The following is a 26,792-nucleotide window of genomic DNA, read 5'->3' on the forward strand; positions in this document are numbered from 1 at the left end:
GATTTGCTAATCATAATCAAGCTTGGACAGAAGAGAGAGCGACTGATTCATGAAATCTTTTAATGTGCATTTATAACTCATGTACACATCTGATCAAAATATTAGCTGAGCTTGAGCGGGGTAATACAGCACAGACAAGTTAACAAGGAACTATTTAAAGGGAAAACAGTATAAAACTAACATTAAAAGTATTTACAAGATATTACTTAAAAACATTCCCTTTTACTGTGATGTTAAATGCTTGATGTATATGTGCAAATTTTTGCCAAACTGTATCAGCGTACCTCAGAAGGATAAAAATAAATAAAAAGAGGTCTTGAAGGGACAGACATCACAAGAATTGCATTAAATTCAAACGTGAAATCAGTCCAACATCTCTAACAGCTTTAGTGATGAAGACGCTGAGTCCCTTTCTGCTTCACACTGTGGGCCGGACGGCACGACTGTTTGTTCATTAGTCACTGGCCATTCAGTGGGACGTCCTATGAACAAACGGCAAAATGTAAGAATAAAATAAAAATACTGTGCTATTCTATACAAACACTTTAGCATGTTTTTATCCTGAAAAGAACTCAATTATGACACAAACACACCACCAAACCTAATAATATGTAAAGGTTGATATACAAACTACTTCATTAGCTTCAATATGAAGAGTCTAAAAAACTCAATGCAAGTTGCAGAAAGAATCAGTCTGCATGCTGTGACCATTACTAATCACATGCAAAGACTCTTCTGTAAACACACAAGCCCTGATTTAAACTAACCTTCAACCTGCAAAGCCTTCAGATAGTTACACTGAAACACACGGACAAAATAATAGACAGCAGAAGAGAGAAGAAAATGTAAATATATAGAGAGAAATACTACAGAGCAGATAAACTAATGTTGTGAAATTATATAGTCAAACCTCTTCAAAGCTCACGACATGAATACACTAAACTGATCACGATTTTAAAAGTAAAGTACTTTTAAATATGAAAACATGTGCCCTTTAACAGCTAGCATTATTTTGAGTGAACCGTGTTTGTCTTTAAGGTCCTGCAGACCACAACACGTCACATGCAAAAACAAAATAAAGTAATATTATGAAAAAAGAGCTGCAATGTTCAATTATATTTAAAAGAGTTGCATTCAAGACTACTGCATTATGAAAAATTACAAAATGTAGGATTTTACTCTATTTACACAATACAACCAGATGTTCATACTTTTCCTCATGTAAAACCACAGCGGAATCAACTGCAGTATCTGTTCATTTCTATGGAAATATCAATATTCTATATTAAAGGGGTCATATGACACAGCTAAAAATAATATTATCCTTTGTTTTGCATGTATTGCACGAAATGTATACACGATTTAAGGTTCAAAAACACTGTATTTTCCACACACCGTGCATGTTTGTATCTCCTCTTGCTCCGCCTCTCTGAAACACGCTGATATTTTACAAAGCTATGATTAGTCAGTTAACCAGTGCGTTGTGATATGTCGAATACTGATGTCGATTTTTGGGGGTGTGGTTACACGAGACGTTAGAGGTAGGTCTGTGTGAGCACTTGCTTTTAGATAGATCACATCTGTAATTTTACGTGTCTAATACATGCATGTGCAACTTATAACACACATGTTTATATAACCCCTTTAATTCTACACATTAAGTGTCACGAAAGTGGCTGAATATAGTGAATGATAAACAGACCTCCAGGTTTCCTCTGGCCCTCTTCAGCACACCGTAAGTCAGAGACACTGCAGGACACACACAGAACAAACATCAGCGCTCTAATATCACACCTGTCTGAGTGTGAATGTGTAGAATCTTACGCTGGTCTATGATGACACGCTCCATGCCCTCCTTCAGATGATTGGTGGATCTGAGGCGTTTAACAGCTCCAGTGAGCATTCTCTCCTGCTGAGACAAACGACTCTTCAGACGGGAGATCTCACTCCTCAACAGCTCGTCCTGAGTGCAGAAGAGACGTTGTGATCAGCAAGTTTTTATAATTGCAGCTTCCCAGAAGTCTTGGGTTTGTCTTGTAGACATGAAAGTGTGTTACCTGTTGAGTGTGTATGCCGTCTCCTGAGGGCAGCGAGACTCTCCAGAGAAGTTTGAGTAGTCGTGCGGCTTCTTCCAGAACATGCTGCATAGTGTTGACACTTCTGGAGAATCCCTTCATCTGAAACTGATCTAGAACCTGATACAAACACACAATGTCTTCATACACCTACAAAACACACCACCAGTGAAGTGAAGTGTGTGTGTTCTTACCTTGCTGTTGTCATGTATCTGTGTGTCCAGATCAGCGGTCAGTCTCTGGGCTTCACTCATCTGTTTGCGCAGGGCGTTATAATCTTCTATCAGACCCAGAATGTGACGGCCGCGCCGGTCCGCCCAGAGCCGATGACCCGGTACAAGTCGAGATGGAGCGTGAGACTCGCTGTCTGCTGAACTGTCACAATCTAAACACAACACACCCAGTTTACGTACGAAGGTTGCCTACGCTAGATTCCACAAATGTTATATAACAGACAGAAAATACTGACCTTGTGCAGGACTGGAGCGGTCTGTGTGCGAGTGAGCAACATCTGATTTACTAGCTCCATCTGAGAAGACGGAAAAAAAACAGTTCAAGTTTTATTGCTCTTAGTTTTTTTTTTTATAGGCTGTGCATCGCAGAAGTTTTATCATAAACATGGATTGTGAGCACACAAAAGGTATGTTGCAGAGGTGTGTGTGTGTTTGTACCCGTCTTTGTGAGCAGGTAGTTGATGTTAATGGTTGATTTGGGGTCAGAGCGGGACAGTAGTTGTTGTTCTAATCTCAGTCTCAGTGATGTGTTGGTCTGGATGCTTCTTTCTAACTGCACACGCAGCTGTCTGATCTCAGCCAACAGCTCGTTCAGATTCACTGCAGATCCACATTCAGATGCAGAAACTTCTCCTGCACACATACACATCAGCATCCACATGTTTAATGTCTAAGTAGGCAGCACACTAGGATTTGTAGTACAGCTATCAGATTAAGATTGAAGAGTACATGGCGATGTACATGTGTCTCTGTACGAGTCTGTGTGTGTACCTGTGTGCGTCTGTGTGGTGTTCTTCATATGTTCTTGCACTTGTAGCTCCACACGCACAGTCTGCAGGAGCTTCTGAGTGTCACACAACTGCTGCTTCTGATGATTGTTCTCACACTGCAATCTAAGACACACACACCTTATTAAACAGGGATGATATACTGAGCGTGTGCACGTGTGTAATTTCAAACGCTATACAATTTGCAGTCATTACTAAAACTCATTAACCTATCATTACACAGGCCCTCTGAGAAAGTCACGTGATACATACAAAAACCCCATTCACACACACTAACTGATCCCATTACTAGTTTGGCTTTCCCAAATCACTTTTGGGATCACATCTGGAAGCATTTGCGTTCACACAGAAGGCACTCTCTGGCAGTTTAACAGCAATTTTCTGGGATCAGTGGTCTGTGTGAATGGGGTTCTGGTAACATTAACGGGATCAGTCACGGAAAGCACCCTGTTTGAACAGAAGGCAGAAACAATGCAGTTAAAGCAGTGTAACGATGACACGCTTCTATAATAAATCGTACATCATTTCTCTATGAAAACAATTAAAGTTAAGCGAGTAATTTTTGTTCGTTAGTTGATGGAAATCTAAAAAATACTATTCCTCTTAAGCTATTCACCAAACATATGGTCAGATCCGAGATTAGCCGGTCTGCTTCTAAACCCAGTTTAAACTTGAAACTACACTTCTCAAAACTAATAACACGAAAATACGCTTCAATAAACTTGATGGCTTATCAATTCTGCGCACAGTTTCTGTGCAGACACCGCTAACAGACTAACTCCCAACTTTCACCCGAACATTTACAAAAACAATATAAGAATGATGATCATATACCGAGCTAAGTGTATAATTGTGTTTTTTATAGCATTTTGTGCAATATGTTTTATTAACAGGTTTTTCATTTGATCCGCGTGAGCATATTCTGAAATGCATTGTTTTCCTTAAACTTTGTTTTAAAAAACTTTTAATATATTTTTAAACTCATATTTTTGTACATCTTATTACTGAAAAATGTATACCTCATGCCTTTGTTATTGCAGTTAGGCTATGTTGCAAAAAAACAGGCAAATTTTTACTTTACAGCGTTCGTTAATCATTTTTTCATTAAGAATCTGTAATTCATGCACGCACACGCACCTGACTCAAGATTCATATCTTTCTTCAACAATAAATTCAAATTCTGGCCAAAATCTGCATGTGTGTCCGTTTTACCTGTTCAGGTTGACCTGTAGTTGACTTCGCTCTTGTTTGAGCGTTTCACACTCTTTTCTGCTCAGCTCCAGTTTAGCTGTTCGTCTGGCCAGAGCCTCTCTGAGACGATCATTCTCCTTCTGTTTATCTGCACACACACATGATATCTGTATCTGAATACAGCCCTTAAGACATCTGTAAACAGAGTTTGTGTGTGTGTGTTATACCTCTCGCTCCCTGGTTGAGTTGTTCTTTAAGTGTTTGGTTTTGAGTCAACAGGAAGTGAAGCTCACTGCTGATGTGAGCCTGATCCTCAGAACCAGCGATGAAGATGTTGGTGGCTGCTGATCACACACACAAATAATGTCAAAGAACAAACAAATGCAAACAAATAAACATGCTCAATTCAAACAAATCAAATCCAACCAATTATTCTGCATGTACTGTGTGTGCATGTGTACCCGAGTCTTTCTCAGCCTCCAGTAATTTTCTCTCTAACTGTTCTCGGAGTCTCTCATTGGTTCTGATGGTTTCTTCAAGGCGCTGGCGCAGCATTCTGATCTCATGCAAATGTTCGGACAACAGGTCTACACGACAGAAAGATAAAAAAACAATTCTGCATTCACCTACCGTGATGTCAATATTTGAATTTTAATCAAATGACAATTATCAAGCGTCACTATCAGTAAATCACAGGTGAGCTCTACCAGAGTTGATGTTCTTGCCGTCTGATGTGTTCTGCTGCGCTGTTGGTCTGTCTGTCATGTGTTTCTGTGGGCTGTGTTTCAGGATGGAGCGTGTCAGGTCCAGTTCACTGTGAAGTGTTGCATTCAGCTCCTCGCTGCTTCTTAACTGTTCCTGCAGACGACCGTTTTCCCGTTGCAGCATTAGGACACTCCCATCTCCACCTTCAGACACGCCCACATCGAAAGACACGCCTACGGCTCCTGACCTCTGACCTGGTAACGCATCAGCATTGTTTGCCTTCAGACCTGTGGGAGGTGATGAGAAATCATTACAACGAAACCCACTAAGGAGAGAATATTGTTTCTGCTTTTCTGCTTTATTATTTCTCTCCGCCCACCCGGCCTTGCTTACATTCGCAAAGAAATGACATCACATTTTAAATGAAAGATTCCTGTAACATTTTCTTTATAACATTCACTGTTAATGTAAGAAAAATGAGGAAACTGATTTCATGTTAACTTGAATTTTGTATAACGACGCTTTCCAAAGATCACACATCATCTTCTCATATAAACGTTAAACCTAATCTGAAATTCACAACAGCACGCAAACAATGCCACTCAAATACACTGACAGCAGCGGTGATTTTTACCTTCCTGTTTCTTGGCTTTCAGTACGGTCCTCAATCTCCTGTGAGAGATGCCGTCATACATCACAACCCGCTCGCTCATCTCTAGATCTACTGCTAACCCAGACCTGATCTCACTATAAAGCTTTTAAGATGCCCATAAAAAGCAAAATCTCTCCATTTGATCTTTGCATGACACTAAACCCAAGCTCATCATGGATGTGTGTGCATGTGTGTGTTCAGAGCTCTAAAAGGCTGTCAGGAGAGAAGATTAACGCTGGATACTGAATAATGTATCTGTATGAGCCGGTAACAGGACACTGGCCTCCACTAACTGCTGAACAAGAACACTCTCACAGGAGACAAAAGAACGACAGCACATTTAATAAGAGAAAGATGTGGTGCTTAGTCTGCTTAAAACTAAATGCCACAAACGCATCGAATTTAGGCGCTCAGAACGCAAGATCTCTGCATATCCTCAAACAGATCTGGAAATCATGTGAATCTAATGATCAATATATTTATAAATTCAAAATAAAAGAAGACATTTTGAAGAACGTTGGTCACCATCAACACTGAACCCCACTGACTTCCACTGTATAAACACAAACCACCGAGACGTTTCTCAAAATATCTTATTTTGTGTTCCACTGAAGAAACTTTGAATAACACGTGGAATTTTCATTCTGAGCAAACAATCCATTTAACTAAAACATGCAACTTTATAACTCCTCCTGTGATCCATGTAAGCAGATTCATAAACATGATTTATTTTGGTACCTGTGAGAGTTCTGTTGGGGGTTTGGCTGCGGAGAGCGGGAGGGCTGCCGTGGAAGGAGCTGGTGCCATCATTGGACAGTCGGTCACTCATCTCAGAGTCTGAGAACTGCTGCATTGTGGGAACTTGTGAGTGTAGTTGTTTCTGCAGAGCTTGAATGAGCCGGTCTTTCTCCTGCAGTTCTGCAGACAGTCTGTCACCAACCACATACACGCATTATTAAACAATCACAGCAAACAAAAGCAAGAGCGGAGTAAAACAATTCATAATAAACACAGATGTGTTGTTGTAAGGTGACACAACGAGGCTGAATTCTGATTCACATGCTGCTACTTCACACATGTTTTGAGTAATCGGGACATCCGACTGCATCATAAAATAGCACCAGATTGGGTGCCAGATGTGCTCTGTAGTGTGAAGATCTAAAATAGCACCACATCACACCATGCAAGCATTGGCACTATAACGTTTGACGAACTAACAGTCACTTTTGTACAGATAGTCACCTGAAAACACCCTAAAGAGCCATGTGTATGGCTGGAAAACGCAATGTGTCTATGAAAGATTGTTATCTGAGAGAGATCTCACACACTCCACAGCACACAGACCCTTCACAAATACCACTCACTGGGCAATATAATGCTGTGTGCTAATAGCAAGATTCCTGTTCTGCCTGCACAAATAAACCATCTGCAGATGCTGCTGTTCTCTGTCGCCCTCCAGCTGAGAGCGCAGGTACTGCAGCTCCTCCCAAACCCATTCACATTCACTGTCAGGAGAGAGCCAAACACTCGCACATCAAACATCCCCAGACTTCATCATGAGTGTGTGTGCATTTCATTCCTCTCGTGTAACAATCACAGGAATGTTTCCTTGAGATTTCTTCAGCTGTGTGTTTAGTTTTTGTGATATTAATGCGGTTCATTCCTATTAGGTTATGGGTGGATCCCATGCAACATATCTACACTGATAAAAGACGGTACAGATTGACAAACTGTAAGTCACTGTTAGAAAAAAAGCGTCTGCTGAATGAATAAATGGCAGTGTAGTAGATGCGGATGTGCTTACCCAAGGGCCATCTCTGACTCCGCCCCCTCCTCATTCTCTATGCCACCAACCCCTGTAGAATAACACAAAACATACACAAACGCTAAGCAGTATGTAAAAATAAATGCCTCTTGTAGGAAACTATATAAGTGCATACTTTATACTTTCAGAGCTAGCATGCACCATGCACTTTTTCTGTCTCTATGTGAATTCTTGTGTCTGACATGGCTCACATTCTTTGTGTTTTTTTCTGTGTATGTGTGTGTTTACCCTGTTCAAGTTTCTCCAGCAGACTCAGACTGCGGTCGAGTCTCTCTCCGAGCTGAGTTCCCTGAGCAGCGTGAGTCTCGCTGGGCTGAAGTAACTCCTCCAGAGCTCCTCTGAGCTCCAGCAGCTGTTTACGCTGTTCTACACCCAAACCACGAGACACGCGGATCTGTTCCCTCAGCTCGCACAACTCCCGAGCCTGAGACTGGACCAGAGACTCGATTCTACAGCGCGAGAGAAACACTTTATACAACACAGTCATGTCAACAGAGAATACTTCCTCAATGTTTGATGATGATTACCTAGACGGAGATCCTGATTGGCTGTTTCTGCTCAGGCTTCTGCTCAGGCTTCTCTCTTTCTCCAGCTCAGAGTTGAGTTGGGCGATCTGATCCTTCATCATCTTTCTATCTTCTTCATCACCTCCGGTGAGGTCAGAGGTCACGCTCAGGAGCTCGGATGATAAAGATTTCTTGCGCAGCTGTTGCTGGAGGTGCTGGATGGTTCTTTGCTGCTCTTCCACCTGCGCTCTGAGCCTCTGGAGGTGCTGATGGAGGAGGGCGGGGTCAGCGTTAGGGTCGATGAGGTCAGAAGGACAGGGTCGAGGGGAGCTCAGCCCCGGAGAGCTTGGGTACGAGGGGCTGGATGCTGTAGTGTCAGGAGAAAACCTGTCCCGATTCCTCTGCAGCTCAGGAGACAGAACAGGAACCAGCCGCAGGACACAGTCCACGTCTGAGAGCGACGAGAGATAAATATTCAAGCAAACAAACATGATTTAAGTTAATAACAGCAATATTACCCATGATACCTGTTATGAGGCACGCCAGCTGTTATCATGTTTTTAACAAGGTTACAGTAAGAATCCACATTAGTTGAATTATTATGAATCCCATCCGAAGCAACATAGTTTGGTCATGCAGAGAAATGATGCAAACTTCAACAAACCGTGTTAATGCAAACCCAACACTCGTGTGCAGACGAACAGACAGAATGAGATTAAGATGTCGACTATATTTTGGGTTGAACTATTTCTTTACCCATCCACAGTGTTATTTCATTCACCATCGGTCTCGCCATGCAAAATAAGAAAGCATATTTCTTATCCGAGGAGATCTTTGAGAGCTCATTCCGTACAGAAACCCTGCCATGCAAAGGAAGCCAGCCAATCACGTTGGAGTGTTTCCTCCCTGTCTACCTGTGCTACTTCCTTCCTCTCTCTCCGTCTCACTCTTCCCACTCGTTTCGTACCCAAGGTCCTGCGCCTCCACCTGCACCCCTTTATCATCCCGTTCACCAGAGGGCGCTAGAGCACACAGGAAGGAGTGAGAACAGCAGTAATATGCTGTCGTAGTATTCACAACCATAATAAAAAAGCATTTTTGTTGAGCTGTTTTTGTTTGAACAATGCGTTGTGAGATGCTTGGTGTTGTTGATTGAATCTAGATCAGCCGGTATGTTTGAGAACGAGTGAAAATTCACAAATAAAATCGTTCGCTGTCCATTCACAGTCAAAGGAAACAAAAATGTAAGCACAACTCTGGTTTTGTGGGGTTGTGTTCTTGCGTGTTCTCACCTTTGCACTGATCAGTTTGTTTGTCTTTATTTGAGCCGTGCACAGCGATGACGGACTGAGCCATCGCCAGCTTCTCCTCTAACTTCCGACACGCCCTCTGTCTTTCCTTCAGGGCCTTCTGCAAACTTTGGATATGTGCGTCCCTCTCGATAGGGTCATTTTCAGGTGCTTCTCCACCTCCTCCACGCCCATTGAGTTTACATTCAAGCTCCTCCTCTAGTTTATTGATATTCTGAAAACCGTCCGTATGAAGTTTAAGAATCCTCAACAGGTTGTTGTAAAGATTCTGTCTCGAGGGCTTCAGTAAAGTACTTTGGTGTGATGGTTTGGAGCTGTACTGGTCCTCTTGTCCCTGTTGAATGGGTGTGCTCGTCTTTTGTTGGTGTCTCTCGGTGCCTGGTGAGCCCTCGAGAGATTCTCTCTCCAGGAAGGCGCGCTGCAGTCTGTCCAGCCACTGCTTTAACTCTGGATTGGGCGAGTTCGCCCGAGAATGGTTTTGGCTTGAGCAGACGTCTGCGAGAGACTGGGTGGCACCTTCAGCGGCTCTGATGCACTCAGACAGACAATCTGTAAGCTGACGATGTTGCCATGATGGGATTTTTTCTTCTTGTGGCCTGTGAGTGTAACTCCCCTCCAGACCCATGAGGGCGCCGTTGTGTTTGCTAGTTTCACTAAAGTCAACTGACTCTGAAGTCCTGAGCTTTTCCTGCTGCTCTGCATTCATCCTGCACGGCTGCAGCTCTTTCAGGCTGTGAGTTTCCCCTGATGGCCTCACGGATCCATCCACATTCTGCTTAGAAGTTCTGACTTGTTTAATCAGGTCCTCTAACCTCTCACAAACAACCTGAGGATCTACTTGCCCAAAGGTTTGGCTTGTTGCGTCCACACCGCCGAGTGACATGATTGCGGACTCCGCCGTGTTCAAGCACTCCAACATCCGAGCGTTGAGTCCGTCTTTCTCTTCAACATCCTTCTGAAGTTCTGCACACCTTTGCTGCCACGACACGTCTCCCGTCTGACCCAGACCGCACTCGGAGTCCAAGCTACACGCGGTGAGGTAGGCGATGGTGGACTCTGCTGCCTGCAGGGCCTCCAGGTATTCTCGGTTGAGCCTGTCCTTCTCTTGTAGCTGGACCTGAAGCTCCTCCCACTCCTGGACTTGTTGCTGCAGGCAGGAGATAAGCTCCTCCTTCTCCTGGCATTCCTGATTCAGCAGCTCTAACTGCAGCATGAGCTCGGAGTCAAGATTCAGGTCTGTGTTTTGTCCAGCGTCAGCCTTCGGTTTCAGTCCTGCGGTTGGACTTTTGGAGTCTTTGACTTCATCCAAGTCAAGGTGTTGGTGCTGTGCGGATTTTGAAGATGTCTTGCTGTCAGAGGTGTAGTCTGACTCTTCAGCTGCCCTCAGGTCACGGCGCCAAGGGTTGACGTGGTCCGACATCACCTCGCTCAGATCCTCAGAACTCTGCCCGGAGCTTTTACTGGGTCGCACAGGAACCGGAAGCCGTGATTTGACATATGCCTGTAACAAACACACGTGAGAAACTCATTTTGCCAGCACACAGACATTTGGAAAGAATAAGTTTGACACTTACTGCATGTCTGGCCATGTGTTGCTTCCTGCTAAGTTTGGTGGATTGTCCCTGAATTTTCTCTTCTTTCTCCTGTGTTTCTTTCTTTTCTTTCTGTTTGCTCTCTTTCACCTGTTGCTGCTTCTCGGAGGTCTCGGAGTGTCTCTGTGAATCTTTAGTTTCCGTACGCACTCCTTCCATCTCAGTGGCAATGTTGACGTTCAGCTCTGTGTTGAAGTGACCTTTGGCTGATTTCTGCTGGAGCTGCTCTTTAAGTAGTCGGATGATCTTTCTGTGACTTTTGGCTTCCGAGCGGAGCGTCTTGACGGTTTGCTTTAGGTCTCCATGGCTGTCGCTTTCTCCGGAACTCTCAGCGCTTTCTTTTGAGTCAGTGGCGTGTTCCTCCTTCAAAAGTCCACGGAGCTCAGCCGCTTCTGAGCGCAGTTTGGCCACTTGCCCTCTACAAATTGCAGCGAGTAGCTTTAACTTGATATATAAGCAAAGCAACAATGTGAATACATATTTATCCTGAACATACCTGAGCTGAGAGACTGACTCCGCCCCACAGTCTGTGAGGAGCAACCTCAATTCTGCCTTTTCAGGTTCGTCCCTTAGCATTCTGGAAGTTGGTGGTACTGCATCTTGATCTCTCAGCGACGTCAGATGACCTTCACCATAACAATCTTCCTCATTACATTTCTCCTTGAAAATCAACAACACATGGGACAACAGTGAAACACAGGACTCAGACACAACACAAATACAAAATTGCATTGAGTTTAGCATTTCACACAGACTTGTTGAGGTTCTTGAGAAGGGTTTATTCCATAAAATGGTACGTACCTTCACATTTGGATGTTCATCTTTAGCGGCAGGTGGCTGCTTTCCCTGTGTTTGCTACAGTAATGGGATGTTTGATGACATATGACTTAACAACATAAAATGTCAATGGAACAGAATATAAAGAAAGCACACGATAAAGGCAGGATGGGGCGACTGCAGGTGATGGTGGGTAAGAAAACGAGCCAGAAAGACAGAAAGGAGATAACGGGGGTTAGCAGGAAAGAGAGAGACAGAACGAGTGGAAGAAAACGTGTATAAACAAACACACTCATTCAGCAGACAAACACATCAGAGAAACTCTTCTAGAAAGTTCAAGCCAACTAATGTTAGTAAAAGAGAGATTCAATGACGGGCGTGAGGTCAATCATACACTAATATAATGCAAAACCACATAATAGGTTTTAGGTAAATGGTCAGGGGTTAAAAAGAGTATGAAAATGAACCCCTTTCAATAACATTCACCTTTGTACATTTTCCAAAGAACAAGACATATGATTGGACAAAAACTCATATAAAAAAAAACCTTCAATACCTTAGTAGGAGTTGAAAGGTTGATGAGGTCTGGTTCTGTCTGAGAGTCGTCTGGATGATTACCCACAATGTCCTTCTCCATAGGTACCAACTTCTTTTGTAGTTCAGCGTTTACTGCCTGTAGCTCCAAGATCTGAACGTGTGAGTAAAAATTTCAATGTAATATGCAGAGCTCCTTAGGAGACTAGAGGAACCATTACATTTTTATTTGGTGTAGATTTCTGTGCATCACAAAGTAACTCACCTTTAAACTGAGTTGTTCTACAGTCAGGTGCTGGAGCTCCTCCTCTGGTCCCTCCCCCAAGCATATGCTCATATAGGACGTCTGCTCGCCAAACAAACTCATTGTGTCCACTAAAACAGATGAACCAAATAAGCATAAAAAAGAAACCACACAGAACCCTTATGAGTCAAAAGTAATAAAGTGAAGAATTTGACATTTAATAAAAGATAGAATATTTGTGAACGTACCAGAGTCGTTGGCCTGTCCGACTCCTCCTCCTCTGTTCTGAATCTGTCCCAGACGTGCCTGCAGAGATGCGTTCCAGCGCTGAGCTTCCTCTAGTGCATCACGCACGCTCTCTAACTCAGAAGGGTTTGAACCTGCGAAAACACACACAATTACATTTGTGCTTTAGTCATTAGTCCTACAAAGATCTGAGAGTGGATGGAAAATAAGAAGGGAGGACAAAATAAGCTTAAGTACTTTTTTTTCAGATTTCTGAGTAAATTTAGCAGATGCGCCTGACCCAATTTTGTGAACTGTACAGACAGTTAACTGGCTAAAAGAATATCTATATGACAAGATATATTTACATTGTAAATCTTTCTTTACATTTATTTTTAATACAAAAAGTAAAACAATCAATACAATTACAATAATGGTTAAAAACCATTAATGTATGTTTTTACATTTCTGTGATGAAATGGCGACAAAGCAGAAAGCCAGAAGCAGCATTTAAATTTGAAAGCTATGTTTACCGAATTCTTTACAATATGTACTAAATATGCCAGCTGCTAGTGAATAATCATAGTTAGTGCATTATGATGTTGTGAATAAAAAAAACTTTTTTTTATATTATTTAAATCCATTGTGTAAAGTCTATCAAGTATAACAAGGAAATTATTTTGAAAACCAGAGCCGTTATTGTTTCCAGTGCGACTGTCATGCTAGAAATGAAAGGTCAAATTGAGCACATTGCATTACTGGATAGCAAACAATGCTCAAATTGAGAATGTAGTAGGTCATCTGGGTATTTCAACCATATGGGTTTAAGGCTAGTCCCAGAATAAAATGAATGTGTGACCTGTATTCAATATAACTTGCCCAGACATATCTTAAAATATATCAGTGCAATTGTTTTGTCTCAAGATGCACACCAGTAATATATTCTTCTAAAGCCTTTTTATATAAGCGACATAAATCTCTTAATTCAACCAAGGCATATTACTGGTTTAAACTAAGCCGTGTCTGTAAAACCGGGCCATAGTATGTAAACATACAGCATATTTCAAATATATAAAATCTCTGTATGTTTGTGCAAATAAAGGCATGAGTGTTAGGTTAAAAAGGTTAGAGAGTTTATTAGTGCTTCAGTGTTTATCATGAGCAGAAATTACTTTATTAGAAAGACAAACAAACAAACAATGACGTCACAGATGAATGAGCAGAAAACATAAAGAGGAATAAACAGATATACAGAGAGGAAAAAAGGACAGAACATGACAGTGAAAATATCAGCCAAAGACAGAAAGACGCACATCAACAGGCCAACACAGAATCTGCATAATTGTGTCAAGTTTAAATAAATGATGAATTTGGAAACGTATTTCCAAAAATCAGAGCAGAAAACGTCTGCAGATTCCATGTACAAGGACAGAAATGTGGGGAAGAACAGATGCAGAAGGAGTTTGTGATTGATGTACAGAAAATGCCTGTGATTTTTTTTATGACCAATGATTGTAATTTAAAGCTTGAGATCTGTCAGCTGATAGCGCTTTCTTTCTGTACTCCACCTTCTGTCAGCTTGGCTCTATGTATCTCTCTCTGTAGCTCATCTCTCAGCTTCTCATTCATCTGAACGCCGTCTTCCAGCTGCTGTCTGAGGAGTGACACGGCTGTGAGCTCCAACTGCAGCGCCTGCAGCCTCTCAACACTGCAAAAATGAAATGATCACAAAACATCCAACACTTCACATGATGGGCAGACCGTCCAAGGCGAGTGTTGCGTACACACCTGTCGTGCTGTTTGAGAGCTCTGATGAGATTGGAGTAAAGATGCTGTTCGGCTCTCAGTGCGCGGTTTAACTCCACCTGCTCAGCCAGCACATCGGACAGGGACGGTAGATCCTACCAACATCAGAAGCACAGGGTCAGAGGTCAGCACTACTCTCACCACAGACAGTCAAATACAGGGGAATACAGTTTTTCTGTAAGACATCATTCTGCTACCTCACGCTGGCTGTCTCCTCCAATAAGGGTACTCTCTCTTTGAGGAAGAGAAGACAGACTGGGTTCAGTCACACCAGGTTGGGTGGCTTGGTCGCGGGTCAGAGGCAGCCGGCCGTCTCCTCTCTGGGCTAAACGCTGGTGCAGCTCCTGTAGAGATGACAACCAACCCACAGAATCCAAAAGTCAGTTATTGTATTTTACTCAGGTAGAGAACAGTCAGACCATCCCCAGATTTCTGAACCTGCAAAATGTATTCTTACGTTAATGATTTCCTCTTTGGTGTTGAGTGTGGACGAAAGACTTTCAATATTGGCCGTCTGTCCGTCTAATCTTGCTTGAAGTTCTGAGAGCGTGGACTGAAGCTCTGCTAGAGAAATCTTTCAGACACACACAAACACACTGTTCATTTGGGAGTTTTATAGACGAAAACGTAAAAACTCATCAAAGATACAAATATCAGACCTTGAGCTGGTTTTCTCTCTTTAGCGCTGCGTTAAGAGCTTCGGTTTTCTGAGCCAGCTCTTTTTTCAAAACAACTGATGTTTTCTTATTGACTGCAGTTTGATCCAGCATTTCCTCACTGTATCTCTTGCTCAGCTCGGCTACAAACACACCAAACACAGGTTAGATAATCTCGGATATGATTTTGGTCTAGACGTGTTTTTTGCTTTGAAGCCGCTATTCCTCAAGGAGAAGCATCTTCTCACCTTCTCTCTCAGTGAGTTGCTCTTGCAGCACCTGGATGGTCTGTCTGAGTTCCAGCACCTGAGGGGGCGGAGCCTCACCACTCCTCATTTCCAATAGGATGCGTTCTTTGTCCTGTCCACGTTGTAGCAGCTTCTGTTGAGCACAAAACATTATCATTCGTCATTTCACCTACATTTTGTGCCTCAACGTTTCTTTTCCTTTCAATAATTTGGCAGACGATTTCATATCCACCAATGATCAAACTCCATCAGTAAGAGCGAAAACAAAGCATAAACAAAAGGGCACTTCCTAAAAAATAAAGTCTGTGAAAACATTTGTTGAGGAGAGTACAAAAGCTGCCTCGCGATCAAAAGTTTAACGTACATTAATGAAGGCGTCCTTCTCTGATAACATGGCACGGAGTTCAGCGATCCCCGTGTGACCCTCTTGTGTTGCCGTAGCGCTCAATCTCTGTGCGTTTCTGAGTTGCAGCTGCATGTCTGCCAGCTGTTTGCGCAGATCCTGCAATTCAGCTGCACAATCGCTAAGAGCCTGCGTGTGATGCTCTGCACTCTCCTGCACGTACAGACACACATTCGGAGAGGTTAGAACATTCCCATCCGTGTCGTCCATACGTGAACGAGTATGAGTGTGTGTGTTTAAGTACCCTAAGTAGTTGATCTTTGCTGCTGATGGTGGCCAGCAGGTTTACTACAGCGGACTGATTCTCAGACACCAGCCTCTCTCTGTGCTTCACTGCTTCAGACAGCATGACCTCGGCAACCTTTAACCTTTGACTCATCTGCTCGGCCAGCTCTCGTCCCTGAGACTCTGACTGGCTGAGAACCGTATTGGCCATCTCCTGTGGAGACATGAAAAGATGATGATGCTTGTCTTTGTGCAGGTAGGAAAGAGCATGCGGACGTTTGTACCTCCAGATCTTTAGTCTTGTTGTCCAGAGCTTGCTGTAAGTGCTGTATAATGGAGTCTTTCTCTCTCAGAGCTCTCTGAAGGTTCTCCTCAGTCTCGTCTTTACACCTCTGAAGATTCTTCAGTGAGTTCAACAGCTGCTGCAGTTCTAGATCTCGCTCCTTTACGAGAGCGTCGAAGCTCTACACACACAAATAAATGCAAGACATCTCATTCCAGATTTGGTCAGAAACCGCTCAAACGCCAAGAAATCATTCATACAAATAAACATTGATGGATCTCTTACGTTAATGGTTTCCTCATTGTGTAAGAGCAGGTTGTTGAGACGCTCCACATCTCTCTCTTTCTCCCTCAGACTCAGCTTCAAGAGATGCATCTCATTTTCTTTCTCTTCTACGACTGCAAATTTATCATCCAGTGCTTCCTGCACGAACAAACAAAAAACATCAAGCCTTCTGCAACTGGCCGGAAACAAATTCTCAAAAGACAAACTCAAACCTCCAAAGCCTTCTCTTTCTCCTTCAGTCTGGCTCTGAGTTTAGCCACCATGGCATCACCGCCCTCTTGATTTCTGTTCTTCTCCAGATCTTTCACCATGTTCATGTAGTCCTGAAAGACACTCTTGTGTGAGTGTTGAAGAAGTAGAGCTGTATTCAACCTGTGTATGTGCATTTGTGTTACCTGCAGCTGTTGGTCTTTATGATTCAGGTTGGCTGCGAGACGTTCTATAGCGTTCTGCAGTTTTTGCTCTGAAGCTCGGCTCTGCTCCTGCTGTTCTAGATGCTGCTGTTCAAGAGCGTTCTCTCTGTCAGCCAGAGCGCCGTTCAGCTTCTTTAACTGATTCTGCAGATCCTGTGAAGCGATAAAGAGAAGTCACACATGTCGCTTACCTCTGGGAAAATGTTTTATTATTTACTCCAGTTTCTGTGTGTGTGCCGATGTTACTCACATTTATAGTTTTGTCTCCCTTCTTCTTTTGCTGTTGTAGTTGTTCTAGTTCCTGTTCCAGTTGTCCTCTAGCCTGCTGGAGCAGGACGAGCTCTGAATCTCGGTTTCCCAGCACACGTTGCAATCTCTGAAGTTCCAGCGAGGATGAACGAGCCTCTGTGTGAAGTCGCGACAATTCAGCCTGCTGCTCCAGAAGCAAAGACTGCTGATCTTCATCTCCCTGGAGAACAGAAGAGCGCATGGCTTTACTAACACTGACAACACAAATATTTATCTGCCTTAATGCAAAACACAGACACATGAGTTTACATGCCTGATATTTCTGCACTTTGGCTTTATGAAGGGCCTCTCTCGCCTTAGCCAGAGCCTGATCCCTCTCCTCCAGATCACGAGATAAATCCTCAATCTAAAAGTGACCACAAACAAACAATCAGATTTTTGCAACAGTCATGCAGCTATGACAATATCATTTCTGACCCAATTTCGGAGTTCAATACTGGCGTCACACCTCTTTCTCCTTCTCTTTGAGAACCAGACTGAGGCCCTGAATGGTTTTGTCACGTTTCAGAGAGTTCTTCTTCTCTGCTCCCAGCTCGCCCTCTCTCTCCTGCAGCTCATCAGAAAGAGCCTGAAAACATGAAAACATCTTTAATGAGTGGAGGTCCTGAACGCTTGTCAGAATGTTAATAATCCATTCAAAGCTAGCTACTTTTAATTTGCTATACAGTGTCAAACAATATTAAAGTGTTAAAGGGACTTGACCGGTATGTTTAAGTGTGTGTGTTTGTGAGCAGCTATTACCTTCTTGTCTCTCTCTGTTTCCTCTAGCGTGTGATAAAGCTGTTGGCTGTTGCTCTTGGCAGTTTTGAGCTCTTCAGTCAGCTGTTTGGTCTTCTGCTCCAATCTGTTCAACGCCGTCTGTGTTTCAATGCACATCTGTAACACAAAAAAGAACACACAATAAACATGCCGTCTAATCTGACTAGACTCCTGCCCGTGTAACCAGAGGTGCATCCATGTGTCACAGCAAGTGTATGAGTGTGTACCTCCGGTCTAAAAGGTGTGTACTCATCATTAAAATCTTCCTCCATTTGTCTCAGTCTTTTCTCCGCCATCGATCTCACACCCCGGTGAGCATGTGCGAAGGTGAAGCGTGAAGGCGTCAGTACTGGAATCTTGCTACCCTCACATTGCGAGATGGGGCACACCCCTTGCACGATCTTTAAGAGTTGAAGTATATCAAACACCAGTGAGGTTTTGAGAGTGTTCCTCCCGTATGCTGCACCGATGGAGGCGTGGTCAGACCCCTCGAGGGTCACTGATTGGAGGGACGTTGATCGAGACAGAGTGCTCTTCTTTTGCACTATGTTCAAGTACTCTCGATTTCCCAGAACTCCAGAATGTGCGTCTTTACTCTGACGTGGAGATAAACTTACCTGCAAACATTGATCTTGATGTGTTCCTGCCCTTCTTAGTGGTTCAAGACTCACACATCTCCTCAAATGCCCTGTGAACGTCCGCTGTCTGACATCACCACTCGTTTTCACCCCTTGGCTTCTTCCAGGCGTCTTCCACTTGTCATCAACCGCCGCTTGATCCAGCTGTGGTTGAACTAAAGACTGTTCAGACCGTCGGATGCATCGCAGTTGGTTTGGACTTGGCAGGTTTGTTCCAATTTTGGCATTCTTTTTAAAAGACTTCTGCAATCCGGCACCATCTGGTTTGGATAGGTTATGTTGTTCGTATTTGTTTGCGATGTGCATTTTTAATCTGTCTCTTTCGTTCTGCAGCCTCCGCAGCTGGGCAGCGTGTGCATCCTGCAGCTGTCCAATGGCAACGTCGAAATGCACCACACGCTCCAGTAAAAACACACATTTCCCGCAGAGGAACTCGCTGTGGCCATCCCGACGCACCTCTGACTCCAAAACATGGGAGAGGATCACAGCCAACCTCACGCGCCCGCATGCACTGAACATCCAGCGACATTGACTGCCCTGCATTGACCCGCCGCATACACGGCACAGCTCACGCATGTTCACCTAACATGTGCTAAAATTCTACAGATACACACTCACACTGGACATGTTGCAAAATGCTTCTGTCATGTCCTCTTCTATCAGACCATCACAAATGTCGTCTTTCAATGAATCTTCCTTGTGCATCAAACTGGCTGTGCTCTGCCCACACAGAGATATAAATCCTCTAATCCACAAACACACACACACAAGTCTCACACACAGACACACACACATTAATCCACAGAGTTCAGCAGGCTCCCGACAGCAGGAGTTGTATTTGGCTACTGATGCTGTTTTGGGGATGCTGAAGGTCACAGTTGAACAGGGCAGGAATTATGTCCTTGTGAGAATAATGTAGAATGTTACTGTTGGTTTTGGGTAAATCATCTAGAGCACTTTTTTTAAACCTTTATGCTTATCATCACACAACGTAAACATCTCTTTCTCTCATCTTAGCTCAAGTTGTCTCATATCCAAACGACAAGACTTCACAGTATATGTTATTCACATTTAAACATTAGCCTAAACTTAACAGGTTCACCCAGTTCCAACATATAAACACTTTAACTCTTCAACCCGGACCCAGAGGGATTAGTTTTTAATATTTTTTGCAAAAGACACAGATGGCTGTCGACCTGATAATCCAGTTTAGCACACTCCTACAGGGTTCCCACGCTTATTGATCAATGAATTCCATGACCTTTTCATGACCTTTCTAGTCACTTGTTATAACAAAGGAAGGATGATTGCCAATATCAAGTCTACAATACATTAAAACACAAAACTATGCTCTGCTTACCTGTTTGTCTCTTTCTGCATTTTCTCTCTCACGCTCCAGGTGTTCTGTGAGAGTCTGTTAAACAAATTACACAATAACATTAGTCATAGCATGCATTTTTAAAACAGTGTGAAGATTTTGAAAAAAGGAACTTCTTTTATACAATGCAAAACAAACCTGTAATTGTTTGTCTTTTTGGCCAATGAGAGAGTTAAACTGGGCCACCTGTTCCGCTATTGGCTTGTCCGAGCTATTCCTCCGAAGCTCTCCAATCATGGCATCCTGATCCTTAAGTGACACCTGCAGTTGCTGAATGACACTATACAGAAGAGAATGGGTTTTATTTATAGATTTAATTCCTACACTTCAGAAATATAAAGTTACCCGTTTTAGTTTAAAATAAAAATAACAGTTGATTTGTTCACCTTTCCTTCTGCTGAAGAACTTGTTGGAGCTCTTTAAGTCGCTCAGGGGCGAAATCTGAATCACCTGAAGGTTTTGATTGATTGCCAGCTTGTAGCTCTTTCTCTAAGCCAAGATTCTTCAGTTTCTCCCGTTCTGCAATGATGGCCATGTTTTCCAGTTCTTCTTGTGCAGCGTTCAGAGACTGAACAGAAAGAAAACAACAGGTAAGGATGGAGGAAATGTTCTTAATCATTTGCTCTGAACATTGTTTTTCATGTATTTCTATTACCTCCTCCAGTTCTTGAATCCGAGCATTAAAGGCTTCTCTGAGCGAGTCCATTTCTCTCCGTGTCTGCGCTCTGCCATCATCAACACCTCGATTGGCTAAACTCTCCAGTGCTTTCCTACACAAACACACGTCCATTATGATGCTTTACTGTAATCATTTTAAATGTCAACTTAAACCAAGTTTAAACCATTGGACTAAGAAAACATTGCTGTGAGAAAATATGATTTATGTTGTCACACCTGGCTAGGACTCTGTAATAAGTAATAATAAGATTGCACATCACTTACGATGCAGAGACAAGCAGTTCCTGTTTTTCGGCCAGATCTCTTTTCATTGATTCCACTTCTACTTTGAGCTCAATGTTCTGCAGACAAACACACACATACGTGCACACAATTTAATGAGTTTATTCACAATCAACAAGGGGATGCTATTGAACAACATTACTTGCGTGTGTGTATGTGTGATTTCACACAGCTTGTGTAAGTGTATTTAGTTTATGTCCACATTAAAAGGTTAAAAACAAATTGGACATCATGAAGTTGATAGAAGTCATGAAAATCATGAAATAGTTCATAGTGGAACACTAGTGAAACACATCTAAGGTCTGTGGCTGACGCACGGCTTACATAAGCTGTGTGAATCAGGACTGTGTGTGTCAGTCACCGTTTTATAAATGTCCTCTGTAGAATCATCGCACTTCTGCTGTACACGTTCCTCCAGAAAATAGATCCTGAGCTTTAGGTTGAAGTTTTCTTTTTTCAGAGCGGTAATTTGCTATAAAAGGGAAATGGAAAGTAATTTGTTATAGACAGACAATCACTTAACCTCACACACAGGCAGATGGTAACACCAGACACAGCGAGCAAATATACTTGAAACTTTTTAATGAATGTCTCCCGTTGTCCGTCTATTCAAGAAAGAGATGTGAATGAAGGGGATGATACCTAAAAGACAACAATAACAGACCGTCTGTGTGTGTGTGTGTGTGTGTGTGTGTGTGTGTGTGTGTGTGTGTGTGTGTGTGAGCGTGTGTGTGTGTGTGTGTGCGTGTGTGTGTGTGTGTGTGTGTGTGTGTGTGTGTGTGTGTGGCTGGAAGGGCAGTGAACTGTGCATCATTGTATCTCTGAGCATTTCACTTCAACATCTGGGGCAGAAAGAGGGGGAAGGAGAAAGAAAAAATGCAGAACGACCCAAAAAACCCAACACAACAATACATCCAAAACAAACACCATGGTAATGAGCGGCTGAACCTTTTCCTAAAAATTTCTTGTTGTTTATTCTGTTTTTACATTTTCCGAATCTTCTCTCTCTCTCTCTCACACACACACAGGCATGTGTGCATCCCACAGGAATGCTTACAGATCTGTATATCACTCCATTGAAATAAACCTCTTTCCTTAAATGGCATTCAAAAATATGATCATTGCCGCAAAAAGCTGATTATCACAGAAGAACCCGACACGTTTCACATAGCTTCATAAATGACAGGCATTTGAAATGATATGTTTTTAAAATATATTTATAACTTCAGACAGAACTAACAGCTGAAATTGGCTGCTGTGGCATTTTGGGATTGCAACAAAGTGAAAACCCTCAAATCAAACCAGAAAAGCAGCTAAATAGAAAAAGACCAAAGTGTAAGTCACTCTCATTACAGAAAAAGAAATGAAAAGGAATGCTTCAATATCGTGTACTTACATTCTCATAGTCCTTCATGGTCAGAGCTTTGGCTGGAGACATCCTCTGCTCTGAAAACAGAGGAACTGCAGACGAAAAGACAACAAACGAATGAATTAACAACAAAGACTACTGTTCAAATCAGCCTGTTCACCCCAAAACAAGTGCATGAGACTGTGTCTTCATCACAGACCTCAAGCCCAAAGACTACAGGGGGAACAACAAGTTTATTTTCAACTTTTTTATCTTTCATCAAAAATTCTTGTTTCTATTCTTTACATTTGTAGTAGGTGATATACCAGTTAAAATGACAAAACAAAATTGTGATCGATCCAGTAATAATTGTTACAATGTAAAGTTATGATAAGAATCATGAATTAGTCTAATTGTTAATTTGAATGTGTATATTAATATAAAACAGGCCAGCTTTAATAACACAAATTATAAACCAGTGTCAGAAGAATTACAGGGTGCACATTAAAGGGATAGTTCACCCAAACATGAAAAATGCTGTAATCATTTACTTACCCTTTTGTCAGTTCATATCTGTATCAATTACTTTGTGTTAATAAACATAAGGTTTCTTGTCATTTTAATTTCTGTGACATCATTGACTACCATAGTAGGAAAACTAATGTTAGTCAAAGGCTTTGCTTTACTAAATTCTTCAAAATATCAAATTTCGTGTTCAAAAACAATATTTTTTTCCTACTATGGTAGTGAATGATGTTCCAGAAATTGCTCTAACATTCTTCCAAATATTTTCTCCATGTTTATCGGAACACAAACTGTATACAAGTTAGAAACAACCTGAGGGCGAGTAAATGGTGACAGAATTTTCATTTTTTGGGTGAACTAGCACTTTAAGAGATCAGGGTCGGTGTGTGTGTGTGTATGTATACCTGAAATGTTGTCCATGTTGAAGTTGCTGCCGTTCAGAGACTCTGGCAGTCTTGAAATACTGAAGCCATGTAAAAAACACACACATATTACAAATATATTAACAGTGGCTAAAAAAATATAGCCTAAAAGTCACAAGGGCAATTGCACACTCCAAAAACAAAACACCAAGAGCAGATATCCAGCTGTTACAATAAACACTACTGTGCCTTTCTGTTGAAAGCAGCTTAACACACATACACAAGCACTGAATGGACAATGCATAAAGGTCTAAAGACACTATTCATAACCTGAAGCAGGGAACACAAGCAGAAATATTGTTACTTTGTTTCTTAACCATTTTAATGTGTGTTTATCCAGGAGTTAATGTGTGTGTGTGACTTCAGCGGGTCTCTAAATAACTTCCTATAACAAAGTTCAATCCCCTTTACCTCTCTGTAGAGGTCATCCAAATCTACAGAAAGCACATCAGGACACCTAATACGCTCAATTTGTGCTAGATTAAAGTGATGGTTTACACAAAAATTAAATTCTGTCATCATTTATTCACCATCAGGTTGTTTCAAACCTGTATACATTTCTTTGTTCTGTATAACACAAATAATTTAGGTTGTTCTGGGGCACCTATCACTACAATTAAATTTGTCCTACTATGGCAGTCAATGATGTCACAGAATTTAAAATTACTAACATTCATCCAAATTTCCTTCTCTGTGTTCATCAGAACAAAGTCATTTATAGAGGTACGTAAATGATGATCGAATTTTCCTTTTTGGGTGAACTATCACTTTAAGGTGATGTCAAAGAATTTTAAGTTATTAAATATACTAATACTTTTAAACAGTCCTAACACTTCACTAAACATGAACGTAAAGTGTCTCATTGTAACTTTAGTTTTTTTACATAATTCATGCAGTATTCTGATCAGCACTGATGGAGCCGAACAGATGCTAAACTGTCTGCTTTTTGCACAACACATCACAGCTAAACAACTTCCTCTTCTCACATGTCCCTGCACAGTTAGCTTTGTGCTAGCCACAAGAAGACATAATCTCTTATATAATGGCTGTGTGTAGAGTTTATATACATCAACTGTCACATACATGACTCAGAAGCCTTACAAAATATACACGTAATTGGTTAAAAGCTTAGGATCAGTTGTCAACATGAAGCAGCTGACTTACACATTTGATATCACCTTACATCTTACGTTTCCCCACAGGCTCACCATCTGGGTTTATAAAGGCGACACTACAGTGTTTGTATTCATTACCTCATACGCTAGCACATAAAACAACCCTTCGGGTCAGGTTAGACCTTTAACTTGACCATCACACCCCAGTTGTCCTTTAACTCATCTCCATCAAAGACCTGCTGATCTAAAACCTCACATTGAACTCATCCACAACAATTCCTATATACACAGCCAGCACAGGTGTTAAAGGGTCATAATAACCTACCAATGTCAGCCCTTCGTGTTCAGATGGCCATAGAAAAGCACAATACAGAGATCAGTTCATCAGATGATAAACATGAGAGTTTTTCCGCTATGTGTCGTTTCCGTGGTTTCCGTTGTATGACAGCGCATGATCAAACACACATACAGCAGATTCTCTCTCTCTCTCTCTCTCTCTCTCTCTCCTTTTCTGTCTCTCTTCCAGAATTACTCAACAAGAAGTCATCAAAGGCAAATCACGCATTTGATTCCTACAACCAGATGTCAAAAACAACTCGGGTACACGTATGGTTCAGACATCGAGTCCCTGCTATATTTAACTCAGAGGATCATGTGTGTTGATTTGTTTTTAACATGGGGGCTTTAAGATTTACTCTTTCAACCTGACAGCAAAGCACGAGACACATTCGTGTCATTCAAACACCGATCCACGCTTGACGTCAGGCGCAAAACGTCAAAAATACGTTGAAACTTCCATAATTACGTGCATATTAATGCTTTATAAATTCATCCCGACGTGAAACTGAATCAAACCAACGGAAAGCACCCAACACCTAACTAACACGAAACCTCCAAAAAACTATGTAGCTGTTGGATTAATTCTATACAATTTACGTAAATAAAATGCATCTTTCTGGAATGTCACACAATAAAACTGCCAACATTCACCAATCTTTAATTTCTATTGAAACAATCGTATAACACGATTGAGCCATCTAATAACACGAACTATTCAAACACTAAATATGTTTATTACTAACGTTACATGGTATAAATTATACAGTATATAACTCCTCGCAACATATCAAGGGATCTTTAGTCAAATTGTTGGTTTAATAGTAAAATACTAACTACTACGAACAGACCGAGATCATGTAGTATAAACGAATGTTTTTAATAGTTTTCTCCTCAGGCTAACATGCTAACCGAATCCTGACAGAATTAAAAACGTAGCGCTTTTAACGTTACCTCATATTGATGTCAAACGGCAAGGTTTGATCCTCTCCAACAACAGAATCCATTTTGGATCAAGCCAGGAGTGTTTATTTTTATCGTTGAATAATAAACATCTCATAACATGATGTCTGTGCTGTTATTTTTAAACTGTGGGCGGCAGATCAGGCATGCGCGTAATTTCAAAGGAGACGTTGGAACCGCCATTTTAAAGTCGGTGACGTCACCGAGTGAGCAGCGTCCAAGACGTGCCTCATGAATATTAATGACGTTCAGGTTTACGTTCATTGACATTCTTCTTATGACGAAAACTGAGTTTATAACTATTAATAAGGTCATGCCATATGACAGTTTCCACGTATAAAGGTATATACATTTACTACAAATGAGGTAATAGTACATTTTCTCAGCGCATCATTATTAATTCGTTTTTTTATTAGCTTAAAACAACGCAAAATGTTTAAAGATTGTCTGCTTCCATCTGCTGGTTCTTGACGATAAACACAGTGATGCTATAGCAGATGAAATGCTGGATTAGTAATGACAGCACAACATCCAAAATCAGTGACTACAGTAAAGATAAAGAGCACATTTGACATTATAAACAGACAGTTTCATTTTAACACCATAAACAAAAGGTATTGCGCATGCGCACTTTTGAGACCTCCCCTCACTTTAACTGCTTGTAGATTATTTCGGATAACAATAAAAAGAAACCGAGAAGAACCGTAATTTGGCTAAATTTGTATTTGTCTCTCCAACATTTTGAAACTCTAATACCAAGTTCAACCGCTAGATGTCAGTGTACCATACGGTTTGTTTTAATGCGGCCAATCTGAGGACCCATTCAACAAATCGTTTTTTAAAATAATTATAATGAAGTACAATAATAATACGAATTAATACTAACATAAATTAAGTAAAATATAGTTATATTATTGGACACTAGCCAAACACAAACCGGAAGTTAACTGAGGGTTATATTTTTGGCTGACACTTATTTTTTCAGTTTGGTTGTATTTTTACACTCAGATTATAGAAAATGTTTAAACTATAGAAAAGCTGCCTGTTTGTGGGTTTGAAAATG

General features: G+C 41.6%; 1 protein-coding gene across 1 annotated transcript; it reads right to left on the reverse strand.

Annotated features, from left to right (window-relative positions):
- Positions 1-43: 43 nt before the first annotated feature.
- Positions 44-25,906, reverse strand: cdk5rap2 (CDK5 regulatory subunit associated protein 2). The gene is given in 50 exon segments (XM_056730694.1): positions 44-482; positions 768-798; positions 1,703-1,749; positions 1,825-1,963; positions 2,058-2,195; positions 2,270-2,460; positions 2,545-2,604; positions 2,747-2,941; positions 3,080-3,201; positions 4,309-4,435; positions 4,515-4,631; positions 4,749-4,874; positions 4,995-5,279; positions 6,383-6,573; positions 7,449-7,500; positions 7,698-7,918; positions 7,997-8,426; positions 8,890-8,997; positions 9,268-10,786; positions 10,860-11,295; positions 11,374-11,537; positions 11,679-11,732; positions 12,211-12,342; positions 12,454-12,563; positions 12,681-12,812; positions 14,226-14,365; positions 14,446-14,558; positions 14,661-14,807; positions 14,921-15,037; positions 15,123-15,262; positions 15,368-15,500; positions 15,732-15,987; positions 15,989-16,209; positions 16,280-16,459; positions 16,564-16,701; positions 16,776-16,886; positions 16,959-17,129; positions 17,227-17,445; positions 17,539-17,631; positions 17,734-17,853; positions 18,027-18,161; positions 20,043-20,096; positions 20,199-20,340; positions 20,447-20,628; positions 20,716-20,830; positions 21,003-21,079; positions 21,382-21,492; positions 22,417-22,481; positions 23,298-23,356; positions 25,721-25,906. Coding segments are annotated over 50 exon segments (8,538 nt in total). The 5' UTR covers positions 25,774-25,906; the 3' UTR covers positions 44-363.
- Between the last annotated feature and the right edge of the window lie 886 nt (positions 25,907-26,792).

This window comes from Triplophysa dalaica, chromosome 19 (genome assembly GCF_015846415.1).
Source record: "Triplophysa dalaica isolate WHDGS20190420 chromosome 19, ASM1584641v1, whole genome shotgun sequence".
Taxonomy (NCBI): Eukaryota; Metazoa; Chordata; class Actinopteri; order Cypriniformes; family Nemacheilidae; genus Triplophysa; species Triplophysa dalaica.